This window comes from Sceloporus occidentalis, unplaced genomic scaffold, assembly GCF_023333645.1.
Source record: "Sceloporus occidentalis isolate IW3139 unplaced genomic scaffold, rSceOcc1.0.p SCAF_6, whole genome shotgun sequence".
NCBI classification, from domain to species: domain Eukaryota; kingdom Metazoa; phylum Chordata; class Lepidosauria; order Squamata; family Phrynosomatidae; genus Sceloporus; species Sceloporus occidentalis.
The window spans coordinates 94,617,774-94,630,970 of record NW_028316986.1 but is presented as its reverse complement, the minus strand read 5'-3'; the positions used below and the strand labels follow the sequence as shown (position 1 = coordinate 94,630,970).

The 13,197-nt window shown below is 45.4% G+C and overlaps 1 protein-coding gene across 7 annotated transcripts in view; it reads right to left on the bottom strand.

Annotated features, from left to right (window-relative positions):
- The window catches only part of PTPRK (protein tyrosine phosphatase receptor type K), a 468,792-nt gene extending 456,762 nt beyond the window's left edge, over positions 1 to 12,030 (bottom strand). For all 7 annotated transcript variants that reach the window (XM_089530406.1, XM_089530407.1, XM_089530409.1 and 4 more), the window contains exon 1: positions 11,767 to 12,030. In XM_089530406.1, coding sequence (XP_089386532.1) covers positions 11,767 to 11,902 — 136 coding nt within the window. In that variant the 5' untranslated portion in view covers positions 11,903 to 12,030. The remainder of the gene's footprint in view (positions 1 to 11,766) is intronic.
- Positions 12,031 to 13,197: the final 1,167 nt, after the last annotated feature.

The window sequence follows — 13,197 nt, the reverse complement described above, 5'->3', positions numbered from 1 at the left end:
GGGGCAGAGTCGGGGCATACATCATGTGGACACTACACCCTGACTCCGCCCCCAGTTCGGCCTTAATGGTCAGTCTGCACAGGCCCTTAGCCACTCATAAGACCCACTATGTTCAATGCTCTGTATTAAACATATTTAGGATTTTAGCCAAAGCTTGCAATCTTATACTCACTTACGTGGAAATAAATCTCATAAATCTCAACAGAATTTACTTCTGAATAAACAGATACAGAATTGTGCTGAAGGAAGTCTTCTTCCCTTAAGTGAATGATAAATAGTGTTATTCTCAATAGTTAAACTGAAAAGTATTTTCAGACTTTCTAGTAAGTAAAGGTAGACAGCTTTAAAAAGTCTATAACTTTTTAAAGATTTACACAATGTAAGAACACATACACCATCCTAGATCAGACCAGGGCATGTTACAGACTGCCCGTTTGGGGCGGCCTATAACTGGCCCTTTCCCCGCCGGATCAGGGCCTCAGCTGCCACAATGGCAGCCTCGGAAGCCCCGATCCACCGCTTTCCAGGCTGAGGGGAAGTGGAAAAAGGCGGCTTCCCCGCGGCCTGGAAATGGGTGTCCTTAAGGCTTCAAGCCCCCAGGACACCTGGCGACAGCAGGGACCAAGAGAAAGGGGCCACTTGGCCCATTTCTCATTTGCGTTGCTGGCGCAGCCATGTAGAGGCTGCGCCAGCGACGCAAATCCTGGAAGGAGCTCCGAAACGGAGCTCCTTCCTGCACCGCCAAAAGATTGCCCCAGGCGCTCGCGCACGGCGCGACTACGTCACTTCCGTGCCACCTTGTTTGGAGGCGGCGCAGCTGTGACGTAGTCATGGAGGCACCCATCTGTACAGGGCACCGCCATTTTCTATGCGCTCCGTGTGTATTAGGGTTAGAGGCATCAGGAAGCCTAGTACGCATGGAGCGTGTACTTTTTGCCCATGCGGAACGGGCCCAAGGTACTATCTAGTTTATCATTCTAGTCCCAACCCGTTATTGATAGAATGCCCATCAACACAACATGAGAGCAAATGCATCTCACTTTCACCACTAACTGATGTAAACGGTGATGAATTCAGGTGCCATCAGTGGGTGGTGTTGGTGTGTGCCTTCAAGTCATTTCCAGCTTATGGCAACCCTAAGGCCTACCTATCATGGAGTTTTCTTGGCAAGATTTGTTGAGAGGAGGTTTGCCATTGCCTGCCCTTAAGAGTGAGAGCATGTGACCTGCCCAAGATCATCAGGTCAATTTCCTCAATATTTGTTGTTGTGTGCCTTTAGGTTATTTCTAACTTATGGTAACCCTATCATAGGATTTTCCAGGGCTGAGAGTATGTGACTCACCCAAGGCCATCCAGTGGGTTTCTGTGGTCAAGTGGGGGAATCAAAACCTCATCTCCAGAATCATAGTAAAATATGCTGGCTCTTGTTATATAGCCCAATACATAATTCACACTGCCCATTTTCTCTTGATGTTTTAATGCCTCTTCCCACAATCAAGTTATCCTTCTTTATCTCCTTATAACATACATTTGCTTTCACTAAGTATTTTTGTATCCTACTCATCTTTTGGGGTTAGGATCTGTGAAACCAAAAGATATTTAACCTGGCAAGGAAAAGGTTAGGAACCACTGACTTAGAGGATGGGGTGGTGCAAGAACTCCCCCCCCCCCAGTTCAGTAACTAAGTATTCTGTATAGCAAACAATAAAATTTTTGTCAGTGAGGGGGGAAAACTATAGCTGTTAGCAGGAAGACATATGAAGACAGAAGTGCCATCCTCCACCTACGTTGGCATAGCATTAACAATATCCCACCACCACCACCTCCACCCCAAACTTCCAGGCTTCATCTTAATTCAATCACTAAGTAAAACATACCAACCCTCTCTACCATATTAGCCTCATTCACCCAGTTCCCAATATTGTCCCGGCCCCATCTCTATTATTTCCCACAGGCAGACTGTGAGAAAACTCCTCCCCACACATCTATACATTCATGCGCTGGGCAACAATCATCACTATTTACGCTAGTACTATGCTTCCCATCATTCTCATCATATCCCAATATACTCTAACAGTCACATAATTCTTATATATATCTAAAATGCTATAACACCCAGTTGAACAAGCTTATAGATTACGATAAAATCCATCTTATGACAAAATATGCCAGATACTGACAGGTAGAAAGAATCCTTGTCAAGTTTCCAAATTGCCCAAAATATGGAGGGTGGCTTCACACTTTGGAAGATAGGAACAGAATTCAAAAGGACCCAGATAAGCTAAAAATTTAGCAGAAATTAATAAAATAAAATTCAGTAGAAACAAATACAAAATTCTAAATTTAGGCCATAAAAACCAAATACATAAGTATAAAATGGGAGGCATATGAGTCATCAGAACCACATGTAAAAAGAACTTTGGGATTAATGTTGACCATAAACTGAACATAAGGCAGCAGTGTGAGACTGCAACAAAAAAGGTAAATGCTATTTAAGCTTGCATTAATAGAAGTATAGTTTCCAAATCAAGGGAATTAATAGATTCACTATATTCTGCATGGATCATGTCTCATCTGGCATACTGCATTCAGATCTGGGTCCCACATTTTAAGAAGGATATAGACAAGTTGGAATGAACTCAGAGAAGGGCAAGAAGGATGATAAGAGGTAGGAAAACCAAAATGTATGAGGAAAGGTCGAAGGGAGGAGGAGGCAGGCTTGTTCTCTGTTCTCCAGAAGGTAGGAAGTTACAGGAGGGTAGATTTTGACTGAATATTAGAAGGAACCTCTTGACAGTAAGAGCAGTTCAGCTGTGGAACCCATTGCCTAGAGGTAGAGGTGTCTCCTCCTCTGGACAGCTTCAAATGGGGCAGGAAAGCTACCTGCTAGGGATAATTTAGCAGGGAAGCCTTTATTAAACATGGGGTAGCTGGGGTCAGGACTCAGTAGTTCATGAGGCACCTCCCAACTCTATAATTCTATGACTCTTATGGCCACCAAATAAAAGGGGTGGTTTATGTGGAAGTTAAATTCTGTTCCTTACAGATGGTGTACTTAAAATTTATGAACATGCAATATCCCATTCTTCTCATATGTACTGGGGGCAACTGTGGCCCATTCTAGACTAAAACCCTTATCATGCCCTACCACTTGCTATGGCTGATGTGAATTGCAAGCTAAAAATACCTGGTAACAGCTACCCACCTCTGGGGTACACAGTATCTCTGTATTACCTATCATGCCTTCTGTGACCAGAAATGTTTTTAAGGGGGGGGGGGGGATAGTAATCTAATATTCAGGATAGATAACTGGCAACCATCATTAAAAGGTGTAGCTCCAATTCAAGAGTATATCAGCATCTGACAGGCAATGCTTTTTAAAATAAATATCAAAATGAAGTGGAGAATTGTAACTATAGCAAGTTAACTAGCAAGTCAATTAACTAGCTGCCTTGAGTCCATGTACCAGGAGGAAGGTGGGATATAAATAAATAGAATAATTATAATTATTATTAAATGTTGTATTCTTTGCTTTAAATAACTATAAACTTTAAAATTAGTAAGAAGATTCCTTAATTTCCTCTTTTGGCTGACTGGTTATGTGAAAACTACAACAGTTTCTGTTTTATATGGTTACTATTAATGCTTGTATCAGTTAAGAATCTAAATTGTTGTTATTGTTTGCCTTCAAGCCTTGTTGTTATTGTGTGGCTTCAAACTGTTTCAGCCTTATGACAACTCTAAGGAGAACCTATTACAGGGGTTTCTTGGCACGTTTTGTTCAAAAGGGGTTAACCTTTGCCTGGGGAAATGTGATTTGCCCAAGGTCATCCAGTGTCCATGGTCAAGCAGGGATTCAAACTCTGGTCGACAGTTGTAGTCCAGCACTCAAACCACTACATCACGCTGGCTCTAACTTTGTATACATTACCTTGGGTAGATCTTCTAGGGAGAAAAGTGAAAGCTGGGAATTTAAAGGGTCATGGCTCAGGAGTAAATGATGACGTGAATAAGCCCTGCTAGCCTTTTATCAAAGTATCATTCAGGTGAACCATTCAGATTGATCAAATCCATGAAATTAATTTGTTATCAATTGGCAGAAATCTAAGTCATTCCAAAGGACAGCAACCACTGTATTACATTATTGTCTACTTTTAAAACCTGCATTTATATCTAAAGGATAAGGTACTTCGGCTTATGGATGTAATTATTTCAATATATACTAATTTTCCCCTGGAACAGTTTAAACTACATATTTATTTTAGAAGTAGCTGTTCAATTCAATAAGTTCTATTTGTGTCCCATTACTTTTAGGATTTGATGGCTTCAGATATGGCAAAAGCTATTTAAAAACAAAACCTGTATTATTATTCACTGTTGGTGTAGCAGAACATGTGTTGCTAGGGTGGGAATGAAAAATTAGTTTGGGTTACTATTTTAAAACTTCCTTACCATGTCTGTAGGAGCCAAGGTGGTGTAGTGGTTTGCATGTTAGACACTGGAGACGAGGATTCAAAACCCCACTTAGCCATGGAAACCCACTCTCCGCCTCAGAAAATCCAATTATAGGTTTATCTTAGGGTCACCATAAGTAGGAAACAACTTGAAGGTACACAACAACTGATAAATAGCATGGTTTGTCATATGCAAGAGAGCAATATTGACTTGTGCCTTTTAAAAAACAACAGGGAACTGCAGTTAAGTGTCTGGATTTTCTGCTGATTTTTGTATAAGTTGGTACAGTTACTCCAGGTGTGATCTAGCCATTTCAAGGTTTTGTATGGATGTTCTTTCCATTATCTCAACTCTGAAATATCTTGAGAAAACTCTCTGGAGAATTCCCTTCTATAAAATGTGGCAGCCAAATGTAATAAAAAGTGAGAGCTAAGTTTCAAAAAGATCAGCCAACCTTTCACTTTCACTCATAAAAAAGGTGGCACTTATTAACTCCCTTCCTGCTCTCTGACTCCCATGGAGCCTTGGAACAGACAGTATAAAACCAAGAAAGTAAAATCCAAATCCAAGAGTCAAATGATTCTCCACCGAGATTAAGTTTAAATGTTAAGGAAAGGGACAAAAGGCAATAGTTTAGTGGGAAACCTTGAGTTCCATAAAACAGCATGAACCACTCATCCAATTACCTATAGTTCTCTCTCTCACACATATACACACAGAAGCATCATCCAATTCACCAACAGTAATTTCAAATCTGCAAATGTTATTCTACACGTCACAAAAAACAGCACATACATGCTCAAGAGAACATTACCTGAGGAACCCCAAAGTTTGCTGAATGGATCTTTGCCTGTTCCAAAAAATATATGTAATAATGTATTTTTAAAACCCTGAAGGAGTGACCTCCAACAGCCTAATGAATACTGAGCATGTAACTACAGAATGCTGAGAAGATTCAGAGCACTGACGAGGGGTGGGGGTACTGAATGAAGTAGCATGAAAACTTTAATTGCCACACTGCACAATTTTGTTGAGAGTACTAGTGAAGGGAGCTACTAGTCATCTTTTCACTGTTTATGGAATAGAAGACCTAGAAAAATAAAGCTAAGCATTTGTTTCAATCTGTCCATTTTGTTGTTTTCCTTCATTCTTCCACATCAATATTTCTTTTTAACTCACTCCTCCCTTACTTTTTAAGACCCTGTTCAACATCTTTATCAATGACTTGGAGGAAAAAATTGGGGGAATACTTATCAAATTTGCAGATGACACCAAATTAGGAGGAATAGCTAATACTCCAGAGGACAGGATCAAAATTCAAAATGACCTGAATAGACTAGAAAGCTGGGCCAGAGCTAATAGAATGAACTTCAACAGGGAGAAATGTAAGGCTTAAGGAGACAACATGTGAAAGGGATCTAGGAGTCCAAGTAGACCACAAGCTGAACATGAGTCAACAGTGCGATGCAGCAGCTAACAAGGCCAATGCGATTTTAGGCTGCATCAATAGAAGTATCGTATCTAGATCCAGGGAAGTAATAGTGCCACTATATTCTACTCTGGTCAGGCCCCACCTGGAATATTGTGTCCAGTTCTGGGCGCCACAATTCAAAAAGGACATTGAGAAACTGGAGCGTGTCCAAAGGAGGGCGACTAAAATGGTGAAAGGTCTGGAAACCTTGCCCTATGAGGAACGACTCAGGGAGCTGGGGATGTTTAGCCTAGAGAAGAGAAGGTTAAGAGGTGATATGATAGCCCTATTTAAATACTTGAAGGGATGTCATATTGAGGAGGGAGCAAGCTTGTTTTCTGCTGCTCCAGAGACTAGGACCCAGAGCAATGGATGCAAGCTGCAGGAAAAGAGATTCCACCTCAACATTAGGAGGAATTTCCTGACAGTAAGGGCTGTTCAACAGTGGAACACACTCTCTCGGAGTGTAGTGGAGTCTCCCTCCTTGGAGGTCTTCAAACGGAGGGTGGATGGCCATCTGTCGGCGATGCTTTGATCTGGATTTCCTGCATGGCAGGGGGTTGGACTGGATGGCCCTTGCGGTCTCTTCCAATTCTATGATTCTACCCTTTATCAAATGTGCTTCAATCTAAATAGTGAAGGGAAAAAGTAAAGGCATGAGAAAGTTTCTTGGAGGAGGGCCATTTTCACAGATTGGTGGGCCATATTTAGGTCAGCTGTGCAATACTGTACTGCATGATCTGATATAAATATCAGCACTAGTTTATCTCACTTTTATCTCAGTGCCACTACACTTATGGTTGATTCAAGAAATAAAACTAGAGAATACAATAAAATTTCAATTAACGTGCTGGTGATGCACATCACTAAGATACTGAAGTCATAGCTAGTAGGATGAGATTATTAAGGATGTTAATTAAATGATGATCAAGTCAGTGAACATTTATACTGAATCTGATCATTTTAATATAGAACACAAGATGAGAATTACAATGAACAGTAGACAGTTGAAGAGAATTACAGAAACCAATTACAGTGAGCCCTTGGTATCCGCTAGGGTTTGATTCCTGGACCCCCTGTAGATACCAACATCTGTGGATGCTCAAGTCCCATTAAATATAATGGCATAGTAAAATGTGACCCTTATATAGAAGGGCAAAATTAAGGTTTGCCTATAGCAATCTGTATATTTTTGAAGTATTTTCAAGCTGTGGACGCTTGAATCCATGGATAAAAAAATTGTGGATAAGGAGGGCTGACCGTATTATGTACAAAATTTGGGTGAAAGAAACATTTACAACTTAGTTTTTGTGCAGAAAACTGATCTTGGCAGTCCTTATGTATTTAAGGAAACAGTCAATAATCTGCTATACCTTGAACTTTTCTGTTAAAGGCAAATGAACCCTTTGCTTAATTCTTGCTGAATTAAAAGAATGTAAATTGAAAAGAAATAATTTAAAATTATAGAGCAACGTTGGGGAAAGTGCAGCCTGAAGGCCACATGCAGCTCTCCAACTCTTTTGTAAGACCCTTGAACCAAAATTATTTTTTTAAAAAACTGGGAACATTTTTGCCCCCAAATAGTTAAATGCAGCACAAAATTACCACCACTGGCAACTTTGCTATTTACTCTCAACTTACCTCCCCGCATTCTGGTAAATCGTTCAACTTGTTAAAAACATCACCCACTTGGCCTCCCAGGGTGCACAGGGGTAAAAAGTGCCCCAGGTGGTTGCCTATCCCATTACAGAGACTTGCTGGACATTGCATTGAGACTCCATAAAACAAAAGTGCAGAATTTTTTTGGCCTCAAAAGTAGAATCTGATGTTGGCTGTGGGGACAGAAGCACATACAGAGATGTACACCTGAACACACATACATATGCCAATGCACCGAGATGGGGAGGTTTAAAATGACATCTAGAGATTGGTGGGAGACACATACAGTGAAAACCTCTCCCATCCACCAAACAAGACTGGCTTTAAAAAAAAAGAGCAACTGCAGAATTCCTGGTAATCAGAAGAGGCTTAGGAGGGATCTTTCTAAGGTTGCTGTTTTCCTGCCTCTGTTAACCAGTGGGGAAAGTGCTGTCTCAAGAGTTAGGAAACAGGAGATGTTCCCTAGGGGCTTGACAGACTGCCTCAAAAGGGCAGGTTGGAGCCACCCTGTTTGCTCCTGAGGGAGGCCGCAGTAGCCAAACCACGCGGCCTCCCTCTGCACCAAAAAGAACCTGCTAAAAGCAGGTTCTTTTTGGTGTGCATGGTGGATGCCATGAATGCACCATTGGCACACTGCCATGAGTCAATGATGCAAGCATGGTGCTGCGACGTGTGGACACTGTGCCGCGCTTGTGTCATCATGGTGGCTCCCATGTGGATGGGGTGGTGCCATGATGGCAGTGGCACCGCCACATGGTAGGTAGGGCTTGGGAGCATACGGTCACTCTGCAATCCCAAGCCTAAAATCAGCCCCAAACTGCCGCTTTCCAGCAGTCTGTACCAGGCCCTAGAGTCCAACTGAGCAGGGATCAGCTGAGTTAAGAGCAGGGTCTTGCTGATGTTGGCCCACATGGTATGGTCAAGGACTTAATATGGTCTCCCAGGCACAAATTGTGTACTCTTGTTATAAACAAGCAACCCTCTGAAAATTCTCCGTTCTAACTACTCATTGGAACCAATGTCAAAAACAGGTAGTTGCCATTCAACTTAAGTTCTATCCCAGCAGGTAGCCTAGCCAACAGAGGTCCAGTCTGGCTGTCACATATCTGAAACCAAGCACAGAATGTACAGGCAGTTTTAAGTACACGTACTAGAAAAATAATTTGAATTTATTCCAGTAATCCAATTCAATTTACTCCAGTGATCCAGTGACCCTAAAAATAAAAGACCACTTGGAGTTGTTTAATTTAACCCTTGCACCACTGATGGTGGCTTGTGAATTTACTCTCTCTCTCCCGTCCCATTCTCTTTTGTCCCAACATCACGCTCAGTAAAATTCCAGCATATGATGTAACTCTTTGGCCATTACTCTACATTCCAAGCCATGCAATACTGTGAAAATGTGGGACATCCATTGATTACATGTTTGGTTGATTATGGGACAAGGGAAGGAAGAGGAATACTACTGAATAAAGCCGAACAAGTATTTCGTGGTAAAGTCAGAGAGAGAGACCACACATTTAAGAACAACAGGAGCCAACACTCAAGAATGCGACAATGAAATTTTAATCCTTTATGCCGCAACACAGACATACTGACAAGTGAGTAAGAATGGCCAGTTGTGTATAAGGAGTACATAACAGATGCTGACTGCCACCTCTTTCACAAAAACAATATGTATTTTTTGAAAATGTCTCACGCAAAAAGGAAAATGTGTATCTTTTGATTAGGAAGGAAATTAGCTCAAACGTTCTGAGGATACAGACAAAATGTGCACAAAACACCCACATCTTTCACTGACATTTGATAGAAATAGTTCATCTATTTACAAAAAAAACCCCTCCTCTTGCCATATTTCCAACATTGGGAATCAGAGGGACTTCTATTCCCAGCAGTGTTCCAATTCAAACTTTCAGTCAATTCGAATGGAGTCCTGACAAAACAGGGGTGGGGGTTAAGAATGTCTTTCCCATCTAATAAAATAAAATATTTATGAAGAATGTCTTTCCCATCTGAATTGTAAAGGCTGCTTTTTTGCCTTTTTCAGGGCTTGTCTCCCTTCCAAAGGCCAAAGAGAGACACTTCAGAAACAAACCCACTGCATAGGAGTCTCTGCTACATGGAGATAGGATTGCAACAATGCTTTGGCCAGCGAAAGAATTAGACCATGGCCAATGCCTGCATAGATACCCTGCCTATATCTGTGTGTGTGTCCCTCCACATCATCTCAACACAAAGCACAACATCTTGATAAAATGCAGGCATCGTTTTTAAAAAATTCTCCCTGTATGATTTTTAACACCTTTGCCTGAAGAAGAAGAAGAAGCCAGTAGCACTTCAGAAGCTTGCAACATGTATTTTGTGCGCAAAGGTATATCCCTGTTTTGTGGAGTTTGGGTGTCACTGTCCTTTGCTCCATGGCCAACACAGCTCCCCCTGAAAGGGCTGAACTTAGCTCTCACAGAAAAACACAGTAGACGCCAGCAATCTTATTGAAACAAAAGGGAAACAAAAACCTTCGGCTTTGCCTGCCTTCACATGCTGCTACAAGCTGAACAGCGGCTTCTCCTGGGAGCAGTGTAACAAATGGTTAAAGCCACTGGAGCTCTCTCTTTGTGTGTGTGAGAGAGAGAAACTGGGCAAGCCGGTTTGTGGAGACTTTCTGCATTTCAGCTTTGTTGCTGTCAAACGTGCAATTTGTTTTGTTATTTTTCCCCTTCCCAGAAAGAAAGAAAGAGGAGAAAGAAAGCCACACAACCTTCAACGATGCCTTAATCACCACCTTCCCAGAAACAAAGCCAGGGGCTGCATCCACACTGGAGAGATAACTCGGTTTGGCAGCGCTTTAACGCTTTGTCTGACCCTTTGCTATGGAATTCTGGGAGTTGGAGTTGGTTGTGGGGCCCAGAGCGGAGCTCCGCTCCGCTCTGGACCCACAACCAACTCCAACTCCCGGAATTCCATAGCCCTCAGCCAGACAAAGAGTTAAAGCGCTGCCAAACCGAGTTATTACTCCAGTGTGGATGCAACCTTACGACGGGCCCCGCTGCCACAAAGTTTACCCAAGACTTCAAAAGTCAACAGAGGCGCAGCTTGTTTGCTTTAGGAGCCAGAGAGATGGCTATTAACTCTTGCGCCCCTCCTGCTTCCTCCTCTTCCTCTTCCTCCTCCGAAAGAGAGGGCCTTAAACTCACAGGAGGAGAGCGGGAAGGCAGAGGGCTCCTCGCTTTTCCCTTCTCTCCCCCGGGGACTTCTACGGAACGGAGGCCAACTTTCCCCTCCCTCCCTCCCTCTTCCAAGGGACTGACTAGCTTCTTCTTTCCGCCGCCTCATGGCTACAGAGTGGCAAGCCAGGCCAGGTCTGAGGGCGAGGGGCCCACCAAGGAAAGGAGGGAAGGGAAAGGAGAGGAGGAGAGGAAGGGAAAAAAGGAAAGAAGGAAGGAGGGAAGGAAGGAAGGAAGAAAAAACGAAAAGGAAGGAAAGGAGGAGGGACGGGAGGAAGGAAAAACAAAGAACAAAAGAGAAAGTTAAGGAAGTAAAGAAGCATAGAAGGAAGTAAAGAAGGAGGGAGGGAAGGAAGGAAAAAGGAAAAAAGGAAAGGAAAGGAGGAAGAAAAGGAAAGAAGGCGGAAGGGTGAAAGGAAGGAGAGAAGAAAATAAGAAGGGGGGGGGGGACTTAAGACTTTGCCTGGCTTCACATGCTGCTACAAGCTGAACAGTAGCTTCTCCAGGGAACTGTGTTACCAGATTCAGTGTGAGAGAGAGAAAGAAAAAGGAAGGGAAGGAAAGAAAGAAAGACAGACAGACCCATTCGGGGAGGGCCAGGCGGGTTCCCGCTCCGATCCAGCCCCCGAGAACCCAAGGGATTGCTTCCCCTCCAGAAACTAGAGAGCGAAGGGCTAGGGCGCGCGTGGCTCCTCCACCAAGGGCTCTCCGGAGTCTCTTCACACCTACAAACACAACACACACACACAGACTGGGAAGCCGACTTCATCCCAACTCAGGCTGCATCCAGACTAGAAAGATAAGCCGGTTTGGCCCCGCTGTTCCTCTCTGCCTGGCCCTTTGCTCTGGAATTCTGGGAGTTGGGGTTTGTTGTGGGGAAGAGGCCAAGAGCTAAGAGGGGGCCAACCTGTGTCTCTGTCCCTGGGGAGGCAGCAGCCCCTTCCCGCCGCCCCTTACCTGCCGAGAACTGCCCTCGGGCCGCTCCCAGGAGGGCTCCCGAAGGCCCCACCAAGGAGCCCAGCAGCAGCGCCACCAGCACCAGCTCCGCCGCCGCCGCCGCCGCCGCCGCCTTCCCGCCGACCTGGGCAGCCATGGCCAGTTGGGAGAACTTTTCCTTCCTTGCTTGCTTGCTTTGGCTCCCTTTCCCAGGCACAGCCGGAAAAAAGCTCGCCTTCCCGGCCAGTCCGGCTGCTCCGGTTGTTGCCTCGATCGCTGCAGGAGAAAAAAGAAGCAACAAGAAGAAGAAGAAGCAACAAGCAGCAGCAGCAGCGAGGGCTGGGATGCCGAGTGCGGAGCCACAGGTAAGAAAAGCCCAAATCTCCTCCAGAGCCTGGAGGAGGAGGAGGAGGAGGAGGAGACTGTGCCTCTCCGACTCCGCCGGAGTTACTTGGCCGAGGAGGAGCCTCGCTTGCTGCTGCTGCTGCTGCTGCTACTGCTGCGGGGCTCTGGCCGAGGAAGGAGCAGGGAAGCAGGGAGGGACTGGCGCCTCCTGGCTCTTCGGCCCGGTGCCTCCCGCAGCCCCCTTCCAGCCGAGCCCCGCAGCGCCCCCTGGTGCTCGAGCAGCGAGACGCAGGCCGGCCACTGAAGGCTGGAAGCAGCAGAGCGGGACCAGTGAGAACGAGGCTGAGAGAGTGGGACTCCTCGCCCAAGGCCACCCCATTCAATCCAGACCCCCCAAGGGCCCCCAACCCCAACCCCCTTCTGCCCTGCAGGAACTCTCAGTCCAAGCATCCCCCACATCCAGCCTCTGCTTCAAGGCCTGCCCTCCCTCCCTCCCCTGAGGGAGAGGATTCCTCCCAATGTTGCGCCGGGGTCGCTTTTCCTGGCGCTTGCATTGGGGTTTAGATAGACTTCTGGGACTTGAGTTGAAGACTCAAACCCCTACTATCTATCCCCTTTTGGATTCAGGGCAGCCCTGGGGGTGGGGGGGGGGGAGGAGAGGGCTGGCCCCCGCCTTCCTTTGAGGCCGAGAGAGGGGGGCCTGCTTAGGGTCGCCCAGTGGCCTCGTCATGGCCGGGCTGGGACTTGAAGCCTGCTCTCCAGAGTCTCTCCCAGTCCAAGGGAAGGGCCGGGCGAGGAGGCACGTCCTCCTTTTCCAGGACATGCCCTACCTTTCAGCCTCGGAGTCCCCCGAAGGCCTCCCTTTTGAGCAGGGCTAAGAAGCAGGCATGTGGCTGTGCTGCTGGGCGTGTTTCTAGCTGGGTTTGGGTTTGGGTTTGTTTGCTTTGGCCTTGCTCCTCCACTTTCCATGTGGCGGGGAGGAGGACGGCGGGCTGCTGCTGTCGGGCTGTGCTTTCAACCTGGGACTAGTCTAGGGAGCGGGGTTGGAGTCCGTCCTAGCTGAGCCAGCGGGTGGCCTTGGGCGAGGAGGAGCCACTCTCTCTCAGC